This window comes from Python bivittatus, unplaced genomic scaffold (genome assembly GCF_059951505.1).
Source record: "Python bivittatus isolate LINGU-HERP-01145 unplaced genomic scaffold, Pbiv_v1 ctg000580_np1212, whole genome shotgun sequence".
Lineage (NCBI taxonomy): Eukaryota > Metazoa > Chordata > Lepidosauria > Squamata > Pythonidae > Python > Python bivittatus.
In genome coordinates, this window is record NW_028277087.1 from 1,979,687 (window position 1) to 2,000,557 (window position 20,871).

The following is a 20,871-nucleotide window of genomic DNA, read 5'->3' on the forward strand; positions in this document are numbered from 1 at the left end:
AATTTTTCCTCTGCTTCAAAACTGGGGCGAGTCAGTTGTTCCAATCAAGGACAATCAAATTGTCATAAATCTGCCTTTAAGCTGGATAGCGTAGTGCCAAAAATTTAATTTATGTTGGGCTGGTTGTTTTACTGCAGACGCTACCTATTTTGGAGGAGAGAAGGTGTATGTAATGAAGGGGGTCTATGTAATTTGATGTATGGAATTCAGCTTTCAATTCCTCTTCTATAGTTCAACGTATTTTCCCACAGACAATCACAGAATCATGGACTTCAAAGGATCTCAAGGGCGTCTAGTCCAGGGCAGGATCCACTAGAGCAGTGTTTTCTGAACCTCAGCAACTTTAAGCTGGGTGGACTTCAACTCCCAGAATTCCCCAGCCAGCCATGGCTGGGGAATTCTGGGAGTTGAAGTCCACCCAGCTTAAAGTTGCCGAGGTTCAGAAAACACTTCACCAGAGGATCCCTAACAGGTGGCCATCCAGCCTTGCTTACTTCATTGTTTGGAAAACTATCTTTGCAAAATTTGGAGATGGGTGAATGCTGAAGAAGAATTTCATTCCACTTCACATTTTTATCTTGAAAATGCGATTCAGCCAAGTCTTTCGCAAGATGACAGGTGAACCAATTCTCCTTGTTACAGTGCATTCAGACCACTCAGAGTCACTGTGGTGAGATCGGCGGCCATAGAAATAGTTTAAACCAGTGTTTCTCAAGCTTGGCCCCTTTAAGACATGTGGACTTCAACTCCCAGAATTCCCCAGCCAGCCATGCTGGCTGGGGAATTCCGGGAGTTGAAGTCCACATGTCTTACAGGGGCCAAGTTTGAGAAACGCTGGTTTAAATGAATGAATGGGCCACTGTTGGACAGTGCTAGACAAGAAGGGCCTTGTGGCCCTTTTACTTCCCCTGGTGAGGGGGTTTTAATTCTTAATTTTGTGCCCCATGGAAAGCTGGCTGAAAGCGGTCTTCTTCCACCCACAACTGTCAACTCGAGAACTCTATCTAACCCCCTACCCAAGAAACCCACTGCAGTAAAACCGGTACCAGGTTCTGGGTGTGTTTTTCCCCTTCCTTCCTGAGTTTAAAACATTCGGTCCTCAACCGAGTAAATTCTAGTTCCAGAAAAGGTGGGGGGGGGGTCCCCAGACTGCAGAGTCCCAACTTTTGTCAGCCTGATCCCCAGCAGGAGGGGCGTCTGTCCACTCACCCTTCTAACAACTCCGCTTCGGGACGGGTCGGATAAAAGCTCATTCTTTTCCACATGGGATGGGCGAGAGGAAATGCGTCAGAGGCAAGCGAGAGAAAGAGGAGGCATTTGCCGGGGTGGGGTGGGGGGGTGTCTCCCTCTGGCTCAGCCAAGGGGCAAAAGAAGAAGATCCACGGCTAGGACTTTTCTGGACCGTACCGTCTGCGCAAAGATGCCACCCCAACGGAGGCCTTGCTGTTGAGAGCATCCCCAAGGAGTTCCCTTCACAATCCAGCCCAACCTGTGTGCATTCAAGGAGGCGGGTGTGCGTGTGCGTGTGTGTGCATGCATGCACGTGCCCCTGTGTTTTCTAGACTAGGGGCAAGGGAGGGTGGGTCCTAGGGGGTTCCCACACAGCGGTGGGCACTGCCTCTTTTCGCGGAGGCCACCAAAGACAGGGAACGTAGCAGACGATGTGGGGATTCGGGCAGGCAGTGTGAAGTTCACTGAAAGAGGGAACAGGTTGGGCTGTATTTGTGAATCGGCTTGAGACCAGCCAGTACTCACCTTCAGCACACTTTTACACGCTTTAAAAGTTGACTGTCCAAACCTCAACAGTGGCCCCTGACTGAGCTTTCATACCGAAGCAATAAGGTTTTTTTTAACCCTTTAGGTACCATAGACTTTGGATACACCTACTTCAGGCCACCAGCTATTTAAAAAAAAAAAAAAGAACAAATCCTGCTCCTCTAAAAACGTATTTTTTTTTTAAAAAAAGAAAGTTTTCATACAGTCAGATGCTCCATATGGCAATGGAGTTCTTTATCCTTTGGTGTCCTTTCCCCATTTCCCTGCAAATCTAACTCGATCAACGTTTAGGAGAGAAAAGATTTATTAAAAGGGAAATGAAACGACTTAGCCAAAGAAGAAGTCGAATCTATTGTTTTTTGATGAATTAGATATGGCAATGCATCCTTCCCCCTCCCTCCCCAAAATAATCCCATTTTTTTTTCCGTCTCCCATTTCCTGACACTCTTGTTAGAGGTTCTCCAGACATCCAAGTCTATTGTCTTTGGTACTTGAAGAGTTAAAGACAAAGTTCTTTCAAGATCAAAAAAAGAATACTTTACCTTTAGTTTAATGGATTTTTTTTTTAAAAAAAATCTTGGGGTTTGATGCTTGGGAAGACCACTTTGGCAGAGTAGCGGAGAGTGCTGGGAAAGGACGTTCCATGCGGGAAGGGAGTGGGGCAGCCAGCCAAGCCAGGAACATTTGCATGGGAGGAACTGGGACCAGGGAGACTTACAAGCAGGGACAGTGGACGTGTCGGGGAGAAAGCCAAGCAGAGACGTGGTGGCAGGACACCTTGGAGGGAAGGCAAAGAAAGGGGCATATCTGCATACAAGTGGTTCCAGATTTGAAGACCAAGCCTGGGAGATGTCTCCTGAAGAAGATACCATAGATCCTGCCCACTCCGGAGAATCAACGATTCACCATGATGGCTCTTACCAGTACAAGAGGGGACGGTGGGTAAACGCAACACAGTTATGGGGTGTTCCTATGTGTGCAATGTCATGCATTTGCTGAGGCAGGAAGGGAACCACTGTTGAGCTGTGGAGCTCCATAACCTTGAGAGTTCTCCTCCTTGTTGCTGTCCACTCTCTCCAGAGGCATACAGAGGCGGGCTAAAGCCTTTGTACACTCTGTCCTCTCCCTCAGCAAAGTGGGATGGACTGGACTTGGAGTGAGCAATGAGAAAATGGGCAGCAACCCGAAGATAGCAAGGTGTGAGTGCTGGCAAAGGTGTCTACTCAAGGTTCACTACGGCTTCTTCACTAATCTGAACCATCGTCCCAACTTCAGCAAGTCACACACGGGGATGACAAGTGACATGTGCCTTTCTCATTGCCAGGCAGCTGACCTGCCATCTCTTTATCCTTTCTTTTAAAATTAAGATATGCCTATGTTTAATATGTTGGCATATCTCATTTATCAAAACGTTTATACTTTTTTTTTAATACAAAAAAAGAAAAAACACATCTAACTGGGCTAGAAAACTGGGAAGTGACTTCATGTTTGCCAGCCAACAGAATTAGCCTTCATCCAACAAGAGCAATATTTCCAAAGATCATCCAAAGGATGAAGAGATTTTTTAAAAAAGGTGCATTTGGGGTGCTGTGGGATTGCTATCAAAGTACAACAGAGAATCTGTCCAGGATAGCCTCATTTAGTTTCATATTTTTCCAACCTTCTTTCTATATGGTTCTTGCATCAGTTTTCATCATCACATACGGGAATTTAGAAGAAGTCACTCCAAAAATGACAATCCAACAAGAAAAAGTGCACACATGTTAAGCACACAGCAGAAACATTCTTGTAATATATGCACATTTTCTTGGAAAGACTTCATCAAACACATTTTTGAAATAATTTCTCCAAATACTATTTATTTGGGGGTATTTCCTTCTTTTAGTATGAAACTGCCTCATAATAGTCTGAGGAGTACAGAGGGGGGCGCAGAAGGCATTTTGGTTCAGTACAGGTTCAGGTCAAGAAATGCCAATAGTCTATGCTGGATTTAAATGCCAACGGAGAAGATTTCTCCCCCCTTCTTGCTTCTGATTCTCTTAAAACATCACTTCGACCGGCAGAATATCTGCAATCCTTGCAGGTCCTAAAGAAGAGAATCTGGGCAGGCTGAAAAATACCTCATGCAGATATGCCCAGAGAGGGAAAAGAAGAAAGAGAGGGGGGAAAAAACCACGCTGTTGTTCGCAGTGAAAAACATGTGGTTTCTTTTCCCCCCAGACAAAGCACCCGTGCGTCAGACAGGCATGCCAGCCAAGGGAGAAAGAGAGCGAAAGGAAGGGAGAGGAGAGGAAACTCGCCAGGGACAGGCCAGGAGAGCTGTATGGAGTGAAGGCTGCATTGGACAAGAGAAGAGATAAAGAAAGGAGGAAGGAGGAAGGAGGAAGGAGGAGGAGGAGGAGGAGGAGGAGGAGGAGGAAAAGACACAGAAGCCTGCCCAACTGGGAGGTCTGAGCGCCGAAGGATGCCGCCAGGATCAGGGAAGAATTGGACTCCTTCCTCCAGCAGCCAGCCAGGAAACAAAAGAGAGGTTTTCAGGGCGTTACGAGACCACTGAGCAAAACCCCTTCCCCAGGTCGCCCCTCAGGAGGCAAAGGTGCTCGGAGCTAGCTGATGAAAGACAGAAAGAGAGAGAGAGAGAGAGAGAGAGAGAAACGAAAGAAGGGAGGGAGGGAAGAAAGGAAGGAAATGGATGGGAAGGAGGGAAGAAAAGGGAGGGAGGAAGGGAGAAGAGGAAACAGGGAGGAAGAAGAAGAAAGAGGGAGGGAGGGAGGGAGGGAGGGAGGGAGGAGATGGATGGGAGAAGGGGGAGGGAGGAAGGAAAGATAGGGAGGGAGGGAGGGAGGATGGAAGGAAGGGAGGAATTGGATGGGAGAAAGGGAAAGAAGGAAGGAAGGGTGACCCCTTGCCCCAGACCTACAACTAAGTTATTCTTGGTTTTGTTTATTACAAGACCAATCTAAAGCGTGGGAGGGAGCATGGAGGGTGTGGGGATGCCAATCTCTCCACAGGGCACATGGAATCAAGTGATGTGAGCTGAGAGACGTCATCAGCCTTTCCTAGTTGGCTGCAGGTGGGCAAAAGACCCTTCTCTTTTAGGAAGCCCAATATGCAGTCACAAGATTCACGGCTTTCTACACCCATTTCCACCCTGTCCTTTCCACCCCTCCTCCAAAAAACCCCACACCAAATCAACAGCAACCAGCAAAACAAAGCAAAATGATGTCTGGTCATTTCCAACAGCCTATTTTTCCAACTCCACAAGCCCCACAATGGCCTCAGTAAAGAGGACATTACTTCACCCCCCCTCCCTTTCATACAACAAAAAGGTTGCAAATCCCTCCCCACACCATTGCCAGAAGAACAAGGGAGGACCACCGGCAACATCTCACATGGACTGGGAGACTCTGAGAAAGGTGGGGGAGCTATTCTGATGGAAGTTGGCCTTGCCAGACAAGTTGCTCTGGGTTTTCCATCACAGTTGCTTCAGTCAGGAAGGATGCAAAAAAGGAATAACTTAATGGGCACTGATCCTAGGTGAATTCCCCTCCCCACTCCCCCAAAAAGGTAATCAGCATCCTTCAAGGAGTTCCCAACTCTGGAGATGAGGCGGTCATGTTCCCATTGTATGCTTAGGAGCTAGTCCTTGTTTCCTCCTGGGGTGATTTTCCACATTCCAGTCTTGTGTACAGGCCTGGGGTCTCCTGATGGTCTCCCATCCACTACCCAGGTCTGACTGCTTAGCTTCTCAGAAGCTGACACGTCTAGATGTCTGGCATGGATAGGCTGGAAACCTACGCTGGCCTATCTAAGGACCCTTTCTGGCATTCTGTCTGATTGTGTCCCTGTCTGGTAGCATCACAAGCTGAAAGGCTGGGCCTCTTGCAGTTTGAGATGCGATCGAGCAGGTAGGAATGGCTATTAAGTGCTGGCAGGCCTTCAATCGCATGGCTGAGGTTGCCATTTTGACTTTCTGGACTGCAGAAGCCCCCGGGGGCAGCCCTCCCGTGGAATTTTGTGCCTCCACCATTTCCCTGATAAGCTGCAGAGAAAAAGCCCAAACCAGGCTTTTCAGAGATAGTGTTGGGGGGACGTTAAGCTTGGGATCAGCCTCCGTTGAACAGCACCATTACAGTTTACCTTGTTTCCTATTTACAGGTAGTCCTCTACTTACGACCATTCATTTAGCAACCATTCAAAGTTATGACAGTGCTGAAAAAAGTGACTTACAACCAGTTCTCACACTTATGACCATTGCAGCATCCCCGCAGTCACGTGATAAAAATTTGGGTGCTTGGCAACTGGTGTGTATTTACAACAGTTGCAGCGTCCTGGGGTCACATGATTGCCATATGTGACCTTCCCAGGGGCTTCCGACAAGCAAAGTCAATGGGGGAAGCTGGATTTGCTTAACAACTGTGGCAAAAAAGGTTGTAAAATTGGGTGCAGTCACGTGATGCCTCACTTAATGACCACATCACTTAGCAACAGAAGTTCCTTTCTCAATTGTAGTTGTAAGTTGAGGACTACCTGTATTCTGTAGTTTTTGATTTTTATTTCTGCTGTACTTTATGCTGCTTGGAGTTATTTGGAGAGGAGCAGCATTGAAAGGCCAATAATCAATCAATCAATCAATCAATCTTGGGCATACGTAGGCACTCTCATTCCCTTTTCATTTTTTCTCTCTTCCACTCAATAGTGAGAAAGGCAATCTCCAGAGCTGGCTGGAGTCGAGCAGCGTCCAAATTGAATAAAATACTTAATAAACCTATCCAACCTGCAGAGGTGCGCAAAATGTTTCTAATCCAGAAGAGGATGAGCGCAAAACGCCACCCTCTTTCCAGCTCCAAACATGTCCCCTGAGCTTGGAAAGAGCCACGGTGGTCTTTCTTACAAGGGAGCATCCCAGCCATGTCCTGAACGCCCCCAAAATGTTCCAAGCTCAAAAATGCCCTGGTTCAAGCTGGAAACAGATACCCTACGTCCAAAAAGGGACGTTCTGAGCTGCAGGAACTGCCCAGCGGAAACCAAGCTTTTCAAACGGGAAGCGTTCTGCAACTTTTAAGGAAAGATATCTTGGTTGGCTCATCTTCTTTTGCTCCCCGTTTCTTCCTTTCGTGCCATTTCTGAGGTTATATGTCCCACTCACTGCAAACGAGCAGCAGCTTGTTCCCGCAATAAGGAAATATTACGTTCCCCAAGGAAACGAGGCGCCAGTAGTAGGTCTCACAGTTCTCTGGCCAAGGGTTGGCCAGGATTCACGGGTTGTCTTTTGAGCTTGCACAGGCAGAGAAGTCGTAGACCAGGATGGGCAAACCCTATAGCAGAGAGTCCAGTAAATTCCAAAGAGTGATCTCCAAAAAGCTGGTGGGTTGTGATTCCAGACCTTTCATTCACAGGAGCATCACAAAATGCTCTCCCCTCTGTGTTTGGTTTTGTCAGCAAGCTATGCCTCTACTTCATCCAACACACGAAGGAACGGTTGGGGATCCGACAGGAAAAGGTATCGCCCTTTGCTCTATTCACAGGACCTCAGCTGCAGGGAAAGGTGAGTGCTGCCGGCAGAACACCCACCTACCCACCTTCCTACCGGCCTGTCTACTCTCTCTCTCTCTCTCTCCTTAAACGAGAGGGAGGTCTGTGCGGTGCATCTATCGATCATTCTTCTTTTTCTTTGGTCCCATCTGGGTTTGTTAACTCTACCAATGTTGCTCTTTTTTTGTTCTGTGTTGTTTTCTTGTTTTAAACGTTTTTAACAATTTGTAAAGTGCCCAGAGTCAAGTAGCATATACATCACTGAGAGTCAAGCAGCATATACATTTAATAAATCATCATCATCTATGCATCCATCTCTCCATCCTATCTGTCTGTCCGTCCATCCATCCCCCTCCATCATCTGTCTGTCTGTCTGTCTGTCTGTCCGTCCGACCATCCATCCATCCATCCATCCATCCATCCATCCATCCATCCATCCATCCATTTCTTTCTAACATCCATCCATCCATCCATCCATCCATCCATCCATCCATCCATCCATTTCTTTCTATCATCCATGCATCCATGCACCCATCCATCCATCCATCCATCCATCCATCCATCCATCCATCCATCCATCCATCCATCCATTTCTTTCTATCATCCATGCATCCATGCACCCATCCATGCACCCATCCATGCACCCATGCATCCATTTCTTTCTATCATCCATCCATCCATCCATCCATCTCCATCCATGGAGGTCTGAGCAGTGTTTGGATTTGAAGGCAAAAATATACCGGCCTGTGATCTTGGAAAAGATGCAACCACTTCATAAGGCCTTGCAGACTTGTTCACATGTTCCAAGCATTCTCTCCTTTCAAATCTAAAGGGCAGCCTATCTCTTCTCTCTCTCTTTTGTATTTGATTCCATCCTTCTGCTTCACCTTTTGTGGGCCGCTCTGAAGACATGCAATAAGGTCAACGTTTGCTTCTTTACATCCTGGCCCTCTTGCTCAAGGTAAGACCAGTTTTGCACCCTAACAGAGCACAACTACATTCACCTCAAGAACATGAGACATTTTACATCATCCTGAGTTATACGCGACACCAGAATCGTGCCTGCAGGTTTAGACCACCCTTCCCAAACTGGATCCCCTCCAGATGTCTTGGACTGCAACCTCCATCAGCTCCAACCAGCACTGATGGCGACGGTTGGAGAGTTGAGTCCGAGGCACAAAGACGGTGGCAGTTAATCTATAACCACATTGCACGGAAGGGAGAAATTGTGTATGTTGGGAAAAATGGTGGGGAGAAGAGAGAAGGCAGTGAAAATAAAACAGAGCCCTGCATCGAGCCAAAGAGAAAACGGAGCAGATGGAAAAGAAACAGCAAGAAGAGGCAGATGAAGCTATCGATAACCTCTGGACAGGCAGCTGTCCTCCTAGTTCAAGGGCTTCCTGGGAGGACAAAATGCATCTCCCCCCTTGGGCCTCCTCCCCACACCCCCAGCTCATTCTGCTCACAGCTACCCCAACCCCGTGGCCGAGTTCAGTACAGTAAAGATGAGAGGAGGCAGAGAAACACAAAGAACAGCCGCAGCCATTCATGCGGTTGGAAAAAAAAAAGAAAAGAAAGAAAGAAAGAAAGAAAGAAAGAAAGAAAGAAAGAAAGAAAGAAAGAAAGAAAGAAAGAAAACCAAAAGGAAGAGAGAAAGGAAGAGGGGAAAAACAACAAAGAAAACCACCTCATTCTTTTTTTTTTAAAGCAAAGTTCCATATAACATTGCCAGCCAGGATTGGTGCTGCCCCTGGTGCAACGGTGAAGGGAGACAATCCATTAAACTAAAACCAGCACTAGATACAGCTCCTGGTGGCATGATTGTGCCCCGTGCCCTCCGTCACACTTGTTGGGGGGAGGAATGCTTGTGGCAGTGAGTTATGGGAAAGGGAGGAGGGAGGAGCAAGGGGGAAAGGTCTCTCTCGAAAATACAGTCACGTTGTCCTCCATATCCCTTGGTGCGTTTTCCTCCCATTCACATCCAACCCCTGAGCCGGAGCATTGGATGCTCACGAACCTACACCCCTATGGGGCAGGACGTCCCCCCACTGCAAGTGATCCAGGTTACTGATCCCCAATTTTCGATTTAAGGGAGTCACTTTTTCTCCCCAAGGAAGAGAAAGGTTGCCATGTAAGTAAGGGGGCAGCCTAAATAGAGTTGGTAGCTGATGGTTTCTCCTCACATTTCCAGCCCACCATGCACCCCCAGAAACACACAGAGCCCAAGAACATTTGCACTATGCCCTGTGATACACCAGGCCCAGCCATACAGAGACTGCCCCTCCCTCCTCTCTCTTGCACACAGAGACCATTCCCAGCCGTGCCCCCAGTCAGGATGCAGCCAGAAAAGTTAACTCCTTGCTTAACTCCTTTGGGGTAAAGCAATTTAAGGTGGAGCGTCTGGCTTCCCCCTCCTAGCCTTGCTTGCCCTGATGCCCTACCCCGGTCACCATTCCACACCTTGGCCCCCAGCCGTTGTGTCTCCTGCCTGACCTTGATCCCTTCAGAGAATTCTGGGAAAGGAAAGTGACACCTACTAGACTGCAGCGTGCGCTCCCTGACCTCCGGTGTCGGGGCCCCAAGGCCCAAAGCTGAGCGAGCCGCCAATTGGAAGACATATTCTGTGTTGGGATTCAGTTCTTTCACCAGGAAGGAGGTCACTGGGTCAAAAGTCTTCAAAAACTGCAGATGGGCAGGGGGTGTGAGTGTGGGCAAGGCAAACAAGCAACAGAAACAAAGAACAGGTTTGAACGGGCATCATCACTCCTGATTTCCTGCAATGGATTCCCGTTCCCGGGAAGTCATCTAGATCGGACTTACCTCGGGGTTCCCTGGTTTGTTGCTGACTTCCTTGTAGAGGAGTTCATACTTCAGGATAATGTCCTGGCGTGGAGGGCTCCAGGTCAGTAAGATGGTGCTCTCGCTCTTGGCCTCTGCTCGGAAATTCATCGGTTGCCCGGGAACTGGCAAAGGTAAGGTGGGTGAGGGGTAGGAATGCAGAAAGGTTGTATGTAAGAATGGGTGAGGGGGAGGCAGAAGGCAACTGGACATACTACCTACAAATATACATACCTATCGTGCTATTTCCTTTCGGGATAAGCCGTGTGATGCAGAGCACAGAAAAGGAGTGAGAAGTAGCAGGCAAAAGAAACTGGAGGGAGGAGGGAGGTGCAAAGAAGAGGAAATGCAGCTGAATCTAGTTTACACCAACCCCATTTGCTACCCCACCTCCTTTCCTTCCTTGCAAACCATCCTTGCTTCCCCCACAACCATCCAAGACTCATGCGTTGCCTTTTCTTCTTAACACTCTCTCCGGGATCTCATCAGTTTCACCCAATCACAACTTTCTCAATCTTCCCCTTCCTCTTGACCCATTCACTTTTCCTTCAGATCTCTGTTGCGCAATTCAGTCCTTGTCAATGTGCTGGTTTTGTTCTGGTCATTCCCTGTCACGTTCAGGCCAGCTTCACCCATCTTCCATTCATTCTTGACGCCATCTCTTCTTGCCTGACTACACTCTTCTTAATTACTCTATTCCTATGGCATTCAGCTTTTCTATTTCTTCTTAACAACTCTCCCTTCCATGCAACTTACACAACTCTCCTTTCCATGCAACAAGCAGGGCAGAAGCACCGTCTTATCCTTTGAGTAATTATGTCTAACACGTGGAATGGGGGTGTCCGCTGGGCGTGATCAAAAAAGTCAAGATGACGGCTGTGGCAGTGTTATCAAAGCTCTGGCTGGTTTTTATGTGCAACGTACTATTGCAGCACCATCTTGAGCTTTTTGACCACCTTTGCAGACACTCCTGATTCCTTGCATAACTAACCTTATGCCAGGAGGAAACTAAGTTTGGTAGGAACAAAGTTCAGTAGGAAATTTGTTTTTTAAGGCATCGCTATTGGTGCTTTTTTTTTTAAAAAAGACCCATCCTTCTCCAAAATGTTTTTGTTAGATTTTTAAATAAAGTACAACCCTAGGTGAGGCACAACATAGACCAGCATAGGCACATTTATCAAAGAGAGAAATCGGAAAAGTCAGAAATCACACGTGTGGGTTGGGCCTGCCATAAAAAGTTGCAGTGTGACGTGCTCCTATTCCTGAGCCAAAAAAAGTCATATTCTGGAATATTTTATTGATTCTCTGCCCCACTTTCCACCTCCAGGTTTTTGATTCTCCAAGTTTGTTGCATTTAACCCTGTAGTAAAGTCAAACTTCCTTCTCTCCCAAATACAGAGCTGTCTGCAGGAAGGGGGGCAAAAGAGTTAATATGGTAGCCTTAACTATGTGATTGAAGCCCTTAGCCTTCCTGCTACAATGGAAAGAGAATACTGGGGGGTGGATTTGTATATTAATTTATGAAATTGATAACCGTTTTAATTCTGAAGGATGCTATCTCGTGCACCAACAGGACCAGGCATGAAATCAATGCAAAGAATAAAATACATCCAAATACAGGTAGTCCTCACTTAACGACCACAATAGGGACCTGAAAATTTGTTGTTAAGCAGGGTGGTTGTTAAGCGAGTTGCACCTGATTTTACAACCTTTTTTGCAGTGGTCATTAAGTGAATCATGCAGTTCCCCATTGATTTTGCTCGCCAGAAGCCGGCTGAGAAGGTCGCAAATGGTGATCACATGACCCCGGGATGCTGCAATGGTTGTAGGTGCAAGCCGGTGATCACGTGACCGTGGGGGTGCTGCAATGGTTGAAAGTGCGAGGACCGGTTGTAAGTCCCTTTGTTCAGCACCATTGTAACTTCAGTCACTAAATGAATGGTTGTTAAGTGAGGACTACCTGTGGAGTAGAATCTAAACATTTCACTATACTTTGTTAGCAATAATGTGTCTGGTAACCATATCACCCCATCAGCCAAGAAAAAAAAGCATTCCTGAATAAACCAGTTTGCTCCCAAAAGCCATAACAATTTTCTATGAAAATAATATTTATTACCACTACTACAGAATACTATTTTTTTTCTATAAAAACAACCTATCCCATGTTTGATTAATTCTGCAGTCGTAATTGTTTTCCCATTTTAGGACTGTCAGAGTCCAAGAATTTTCCTGGGGAGGGGAAAATGTGTGTCTGGGGAGAGAAGAAATAATTGACTTTTGGTCTGTTTCACAGAGGGTCCCCTTTCAAATTCCCTGACTCCCTAGTTCAGGGTATTCCACACAGAAAACTATATTTTGGTTTTCTCTGAAATAAATAAATACGGTTGAGATGGGGCTGAATCCACACCTCCGCACCCAGGGTTCAACCATTATATTTGCCCTGTCTTTAGCAACCATTAGACTGAAGGAGGAAATTAAAGGTTCTTGACTATAGAAAAGCAAGTGTGTTCTTCATACTTCCTAGAAAATGGTAGAAATGATTCTCCCTTAGTACTACAGAACCAAATATTCCTTCCCGTTGGTAGCTCAGTAACGCTCTAAGCCTGCAGATCCTCTAACACAGGGTTTCTCAACCATGGCGACTTGAAGACGTGTGGACTTCAACTCCCAGAATTCCCCAGCCAGCTGGCTGGGGAATTCTGGGAGTTGAAGTCCACACGTCTTCAAGTCACCAAGGTTGAGAAACACTGCTCTAATGGCTTGCTCCTCTACAGGCTGGTCTGCAAAAATCCAGCCGGCATCAAAGGCCAACGTGACTTGCTTGCACCAGAGTTGCGTAACTGATCTCTGGGTAGCCTTCGAACGAGGGACGGAGAGGGGCGGGGGGCACCCCAAGAAATAAGCAAGGCTCAGCCCCTGAAAGATGGTCAGGACTGGGCAAAGATTAGACTGGGTTCAATTTAATTTCAACTTTGCTTTAATGCACACTAAGTTAAATTTAGTTGTTTACTGGCTGTGTTGGGAAGTGTTTCTCCCCTCTGTTATGTTAAAAGTCTTATTTGGTTGTTCAGCATTGAAGTGGCTCTGAAGGGCTTTTGGGGGGACCCCACGAAGCGTGGTGCCCCGTAATTACAGAGACTCACCTCCTTGTTGAGTTTTCACTTGGATGGGATCCGAGAGCGGGCCGTCCCCCACGGACGTGAACGCGAGGACTCGCACGGTGTAGGTCTCGTGCTCCAGAAGGCTACCCACGGTGGTCAAGAGGCTATCGTCCACGTTGTGTTTCTGCCAGTTGCTGACTGGCTGATCTGGCTCCATGGTGTAATACACCCTGTACCCCCGGATCTGGCCATTGGGTTCTACCGGCTCCTCCCACTGAATGATCATGGTTGAAGCGCTCAACATCCGGCCCTGAACATTTCGGGGGGCACTGGCAGGCGCCTGCTCCCCCGTGCGGGTCACTACGGAATCGCTGTGAGGGCCCTGCCCAATTGTGTTCACCGCCGACACCCAGATCTCATATTCTGAGTTGGGACTGAGCCCCCCAATGCTGTAGCGGGTGGTGGTGATGTCCTCCTTGATTTGGTACGGCCCGTCCTGGCTCTTCGACTTGTACTCGATCACGTAATAGGACACGGGGTCCGGGTTCCCGGAGTCCCAGGTAATGGTGATGCTGGTGGCTGTGGTCTCGGTGACAATAGGAGTCCCTGGAGCTTTGGGAAAGGCTGAGAAGAAGGAGAGAATTGACTGAAAAGAAACACAACCGTCTCCCACCGTACGTGCAGTCTTTCTCCTAATTGGGCAGACGTGCGGTTGCTTGGGGAAAAGCAGCTGAAATATTCCCAGCCTAGTTAGGCAGACTTTATGATCCTCCTTAAACGCCGTCATCAACACGGAGAGGGTTCAGCTCAGCAGCTGGCATCATTAACGTGAGCACGGAGCTAAAAAAGAGACCATTTGCTTGCAAGTGTGATGGGGCGGAGGAGGAACCTGCGTGGTTAGAAACAGCAGGTGGAAAAGGGGTCTTAAATCCAGCCAAGATGCCTGGCTGACTCTGCACTAGGAGAACCAGAAACATTCAGAAATGGGGGGAAAAAACCCAACCAACAGAGGAGACGTGTGGGGAATCGCCAGAAAACAGCAAAAATAGTTGAAATTGGGGCATGTGCTCAGCTCACGTGCTCTGGTCCCACGCCAGCTTTAAGGTTCTGACCATCTCAAGAAGATGTGACCTGTTGGCCTTATATCCAGGCCGGACTATTGGCCCATCTCATCTTTTCCAGCCTTCCAGATAATGGTGGAAGGATGTTGGGAGTTGAAATTGAAAACATCTGGATGGCATCAGGTTTAGGGGAGGGTGGATAGCAACTCTCCAGGGACTTGGGCCATTAAAAAGTCTTTTCCCCATGCCTTGTTACCTGATCTGGAGGCCTGAAATGACTTTCTTTGCCTTCCATTAAAGAGGGATGGAAGAAGGCAATGCACACTTCCAGAACAGGCAAAAGTTAATTAACTGGACTAAGCGGCGGGGGTCAGAGTGCCTTTCCTCCGTCACGCTGAAGTCTTCTATAGCCATGTTTTTAAAGGAGCCATCCCTCCATGCAAATGCCATCTCTGTTCTTCAAGACCCATTACGTCCAGAGATTTCTGGAGCCTTAGCTTACTCTGTCCCCTTCCTTCCACCTTGCACCCCCATACAGATTTTATTCCTTTGTTCTTGCTGCCCCTTGCTTCTGGGGCAGCCAATGAGGCCTCTCTACTTTCAAAGGTCTTGCAAGCTTCCATGATGTTCTAGATTGGCCACTGAGTAACGCTGGATCATCTTGGCCTTCAAGCCGACCCAACAGTCCCCTTATTTATCTCTTTAATCATTCCCAGAATACCGATGTCATATCACCTCTTGTTTCCTTCAAGTCAACCCACAAATAAAACCAAACCATTTCCTGTGTCTGGACAGTGGAACTGCCCGTGGCTGCTTTACTCTGTCAAATGCTCCACGTGTTCTTATTGATAAATAAAAGACCACAGCACAGTGGCATGCCGGAAGAAGCCCCTTGCCCCCCGCCCCAAAAAGGCCATGGGCCTATGCAAAATTACACAGAAAACATGCATGCTTCTTGATGATATGAATTCACAAAGCAAATGAGACATGCTCAGGTTGCATCTGGACCTTTTTCCAAACAGCATGGCGCTTTTGGGATCATGCAGCCCCTAAGAAGCATTTGAGGGCAGTCGGAAACACATGCACAGGCTGATGTTTCTTCATGCACCAGTACGTTTCTGAAAATCTCGTGCATAGCTCTCGCTCTTTCCCCTCTACAGGAGCCCGGGGGCAGAGTTAGCCAAAAGTCACAATTCCCCAGGAAAATGCAGAGGCAGACCATCTGACGCATTTCAGAGATTTTGGACTCCATGAGCTCCAATCTGCATAGCCAAGGGCAAGACATCGTCCATGTTGCAGTCCAAAACATTTGGAGGGCGTTCGATTGTCTATCCCTGAATCCTAAAGTAAATAACTAGGATTCCAACCTGCCATCCAACACATTCAATTTTAATTCTGCAGTTCAACAGAAGTACAAGATGGAGCGAAGCAGACAAAGCAGAAAGGAAACGCTGGCCATGCAAACCTTGGGTGAGATGGGCGGATATATAAATATGATAAATAAATAAATAATAATTTTTTAAAAAATGTGGCGTGGGGATCTAGGTTAGGGAGAGATCTGCTCACCTAACCAACACCCCCTTGGCCCGAGAAGACTCCTCATCCAAGACTTAGCCGGAAAACCGAGGCCAACTTTCTACAATCGGCAGAGCAGCCTTCTCCCAGGAGTCTGTGGCAAGGCTGGCAGTTGTCCCGTTGTGGAAGGCAGCTATGGGTCAAGCTAAGCCCCACCACCGAGAGGAGTCAAGACTGAGGATCACCGGGCCCAAGGAAGCCGGGAGGAGCCCAAGCTGAACAAGGAATGGCGCAAACTTACATTTGACGGTGATCTGTGCCACTGCTTCAATGACCCCCAGACTAGACATGGCGACGCACGTGTAGTTCGCGGAATCCTTCACGTCGGTCAGCTCGAGAACGTTCCGTCCAACGGGCATGTCGTCTTCTGGGGTCAGGTCTTCGGCCCCCTGCATCCATTTAACATACGGCATAGGCGAACCAACAGCCACGCATGTTATGTTCACGTTACCCCCCGGCATGATCTCGTGGCTGGTGGGTGGGATGGAGAAGCGGGGAGCCACGCGGCGAACTGTGGACAAAATGCACAGCGGTAACAAAACAAAAAGAAAACAAAAAAGGAAAAGGAGAAAAGAAGGAGAAAAAAGAGAGAAGAAAAAGAAAGATAAGGGGAAAAAGGGAAAAAGAGCAGAAGAGAATTTAAATACAGGTGGGGCTTTAATTACTTGTAGTTCCTTCATTTAAAAAAAAAAAGGCTGAAATTAAAAATTACTGGAATACCAAAAAAAAAAATCAATCAATAAAGGGAGGGGAAAAAAACAGAACTTCAAAATAATTACTTTCACAAACAATATATAGAATATAGACATAAAAGCAATATTTCATAGCAACAGGGTTCCAATGATCAATTTTAGACCCATCATCACAGCACAAATATATACACAAAAATTTATTAGCAATTTCTCATCTTTGGAAAAGACAAAGAGATAGCAGAGCGCTGCTGGACGGGGCTCCCTCGTACGTCTTTGTGTGAGGGGGAATCAGCTTCCCACCTCCCCAACCCTGAGGCCATGGCTCCTTTCCCTTCTCTGCATTCCCTTTAAAATCTGGAACCTGGTTTGGGGGAGAAAAATAAAGCAGTGATAAACAATGGGGGCTCTCCAAAGCCCTCCCCCCCCAATCAAATCAAAATAGGGCAGGACAGGGAGAATGGCTTTGTTTTGTTTTCAGAAATTCACATAGATCCAGAATTTGGGAGACAGAATTTCAGAAACCAAATGTTCTGTTTGTCCAGACTGTCATTATTTGGGAAGTGATGATAAAACAGCTTTATTTCACATCTGGACACGCAATCCTTCTTGAAGAGTATAGTCTCTCACAGCCAGAATAGCTTATTCTTTTTTTATTGCCCTGTCCTAATGACCAGATGCAGAAGTAGAGCAAAAAGGGCTAAAATCCTTGCTTCATTCTACAGGTAGTCCTTGTTTAGCCACCACAATTGGCACTGGCAACTCAGTTGCTAAGCGAAACTGCGGCTGGGCTTATGATCTTCCTTCAGCTTTCCTTTGCTTTACAGACCTGCGAAGGTCATAAATGCGAGGATTGGTTGTAAAGTTACTTTTTCCTCACCGTCATAACTGTGAATGGTCACTAAACAAGGCAGTCGATAAACGAGGACTACCCGTAATCATGAGTTCTTCAGCAAAGAACTCCTATGATGAAGAGAACGACCTTTCTTAAATGCTTGCAGGTGAAAAAGTCAAAGTGAGCCAGTGGGGGAAAGGGGCTCGCTCCCTAGAAGTGCCCCAATTTAGCCAAAAATTGAAGGGAATGCATAAAAAGGGGGTGAGCCCCCTCCCCTTCCCCACCCCCCATCCCCCAAAGTGGGTGAGAAGCTGCAACAAGAAGGCTGCATATGGGAGAGAACAAAAAAAAAAAAAAAAAGATGAGAAACTCTAATCAAATTTTTGTGGTTTTGGGGTATATACACCCTAACAAAGCTTCTTGGAAAGATCTGACATGATTCCATTGATAGATGCAGCTGTCAGAATCACAAACGTCATGCAAAAAGGAGGAGAACAAGAGGAGAGAAAAAGAAAGAAGAGGAAAAGAGAGAGAGAGAGAGAGAGAGAGAGAGAGAGACGGGGGAAAGAAGGTGTAGAGCGCTGGAAGTTATTAAATGGGCCGCTAGCAAATGCCCACAGGGATCAGGGGAAAGCGAGAGGGGACAAGGGAGAGACAGAGAGGTTAGGGGTCAGGGGAAACCCACTTTTAAAATGCTGCATACTCTGTTTCTAGCCGATGTGAACCAATGTGGTTATCTAACATTGGCACATCACAGCCCTGGCAGAATAATAATAATAATAACAACAATAAATAGAATAAAATAGAATTCATAATAATCAAAAGGGGAAGAAAACAGAAAACGGTTCACACGGGGCAGGGTGGGGTGGGGGACAAGAAATTAACAACATGACCACGATGGATGTTCCATGCAGAGAATACAGGATGCAGTTCGTGGACCTCGCAGGAGGGAAGAAGGTGAAGGGGGAAGAAGGCACTGTTTCATGTGGGTCCATTTTTCACACACACACACACACACACACAAATGCACGCCAAAGAAAGGTGGGTGAATGCTTTCCCCTAACTCTCCTGCCCTGTCTATAAAATGTAGAGGCGGGCGGGTGGGCATTTCCAACTGGGAGGGTGCCCAGGCTGACGGGGACCACCCCATGATTTATCTTTCCTGTCTCCTGTCTGATTCCTCCATGGGTTCCTGGGATTCGAACTGGATAAGATGCCCTGCCCAGCCCTTGAATAAGGCCCAGCTTAACCCAGCCACATTCTTTAAGACCGTCTTGTTCTAAAAAGGCGGAGAGGTGCTGTTTGTATAGCACGTTTAAGCCCGGTTTAATGAGAGGTCAGGATCGCGTCCACCTCATGGTTGACGCCTAGGAGGAGGAAGGGTATGAGAGCTGAATAGGGTGGCCAGGTTCACGCCACAGTGGCTGGGTTCCTGGAAAAGTTTTGCAACTGGGGTGGCTTACAAATAATGTCAATAAATTAAGGCAGTGTTTCTCAACCTCAGCAACTTTAAGATGGGTGGACTTCAACTCCCAGAATTCCCCAGCCAGCCATGCTGGCTGGGGAATTCTGGGAGTTGAAGTCCACCCATCTTAAAGTTCCTGACATTGAGAAACACTGAATTAAGGTGCTGAAGGACAGCACACCCAATTCCATTTATTTAACCACCCTGTTGGACAAACCATCTTCTCTAAGAGGCGCCTGGGAATGGGAGTAAACGCGTCAGAGACGCCCCTCCCTAATTCACATGAAGACAAAGGGAGGAAAAGCACATCCAAGCTTGCAATTCTGCTCTTGCCCCTGTTACCATAAAAGTAGTCCTGATCTATATGGCATGGGTTTCTAGTCTGGCCTACCTTGCAGGGCTGACGTCGCAGGCAACACTGAACTAGAGGGGTTAATTCCTTGCTAAAACTAAGGCGCTTTCCTCTGTTCTAAAGACGCTGTCTTCCATTTTGGGAGACGAAATGGAAGTTGTGTGGGTGTGTGCCTCTGTAGAGTCACACCAACTTCCGGAAACCTTTCTAGTTGTTTGCCTCTCGCCGGTGATAACTCATCTGCATTCAACTCCAGGAGAAAAGAAAGAAAGAAAGAAAGAAAGAAAGAAAGAAAGAAAGAAAGAAAGAAAGAAAGAAAGAAAGAAAGAAAGAAAGAAAGAGGGAGGGAGGGAGGGAGGGAGGGAGGGAGGGAGGGAGGGAGGAAGGAAGGAAGGAAGGAAGGGAGGGAGGGAGGGAGGGAGGAAGGAAGGAAGGAAGGAAGGAAGGAAGGAAGGAAGGAAGGAAGGAAGGAAGGAAGGAAGGAAGAAAGAAAGAGGGAGGGAGGGAGGGAGGAAGGAGGAAGGAGGAAGGAAGGAAGGAAGGAAAGGAGGGAGGGAGGAAGGAAGGAAGGAAGGAAGGAAGGAAGGAAGGAAGGAAGGAAGGAAGGCAGGAAGGAAAGAAGGAAGGAAGGAAGGAAGGAAGAAAGAAAGAAAGAGGGAGGGAGGGAGGAGGAAGGAGGAAGGAGGAAGGAGGGAAGGAAGGAAGGAGGGAGGAAGGAAGGAAGGAAGGAAGGAAGGAAGGAAGGAAGGAAGGAAGGAAGGAGGGAGGAAGGGAGGGAGGAAGGAAGGAAGGAAGGAAGGAAGGAAGGAAGGAAGGAAGATAAACAAACTTGGGACAAAACAGAGCCACAAGAAAACAGTGCTACCCATATGATAGATGAAATGGAGAAACCAAAAGGGGGGAAAATGGTGGAAGTCTTTCTGAGGGACAAGGAATTTGAAACGGTACGAAAGGAAAGAAGTGAGCTCAGAGAGGGAACGAAGCAAATGGAAGAGAAGGGGAAAGGAAGAGAGAGATCCAACTGAAGAGGTAAGATTTACTCTGCAAAAGGCATTAAAATGGCAAAAAAAGGCAGGTAGAAATGCAAACACCTGGGTACTTATTGAAACAGAAGACAACAAATTTGAATTGAATCCAGCAATGAGGGAGGGAGGGAGGGAGGAAGGAAGAAGGAAGAAGGAAGAAGGAAGAAGGAAGGAAGGAGAAAGGAGGTAGGTAGGTAGGTAGGTAGGTTCAAATCAAACTTTAAAAAAAGCTATTGGCAAACCATTGTTCAAATGGGCCAGTGCTGTGAATCGAAGTCTGAAGACGTTGTCCTTGCAGGGCTGGGGGTGAGAAAGGGAGGGTGGGGCTCTCCCTGCACACAATGGAGGGAGAAAATGGGCACCTGAAGGGCACAACCATCCAAACACTCCTCTCTGTTGGAGTGGTGTGAATAGTAGAAGAATGCCTTTGTAAGGGCAGACCTTAATGCAGTGTTTCCCAGCCTTGGCAACAATAAGACAAGTGAACTTCAACTCCCAGAATCCCCCAGCCAGCATGTGTGGACTTCAACTTCCAGAATTCTCTGCCTGGAGAATTCTGGGAGTTGAAGTCCACATATCTTAAAGTTGCCACGGCCGAGAAACACTGCCTTAACACAAA

The 20,871-nt window shown here is 47.3% G+C and overlaps 1 protein-coding gene across 7 annotated transcripts in view; it reads right to left on the bottom strand.

Moving 5' to 3' along the window:
- The window catches only part of PTPRS (protein tyrosine phosphatase receptor type S), a 220,860-nt gene that overhangs the window by 72,294 nt on the left and 127,695 nt on the right, over nucleotides 1–20,871 (bottom strand). For all 7 annotated transcript variants that reach the window (XM_088149347.1, XM_088149346.1, XM_088149345.1 and 4 more), the window contains exons 7-10: nucleotides 16,128–16,397; nucleotides 13,293–13,874; nucleotides 10,132–10,274; nucleotides 9,849–9,993 (exon numbers count right to left, since the gene is read on the bottom strand). In XM_088149347.1, the coding sequence (XP_088005473.1) occupies nucleotides 9,849–9,993; nucleotides 10,132–10,274; nucleotides 13,293–13,874; nucleotides 16,128–16,397 (1,140 nt within the window). The remainder of the gene's footprint in view (nucleotides 1–9,848; nucleotides 9,994–10,131; nucleotides 10,275–13,292; nucleotides 13,875–16,127; nucleotides 16,398–20,871) is intronic.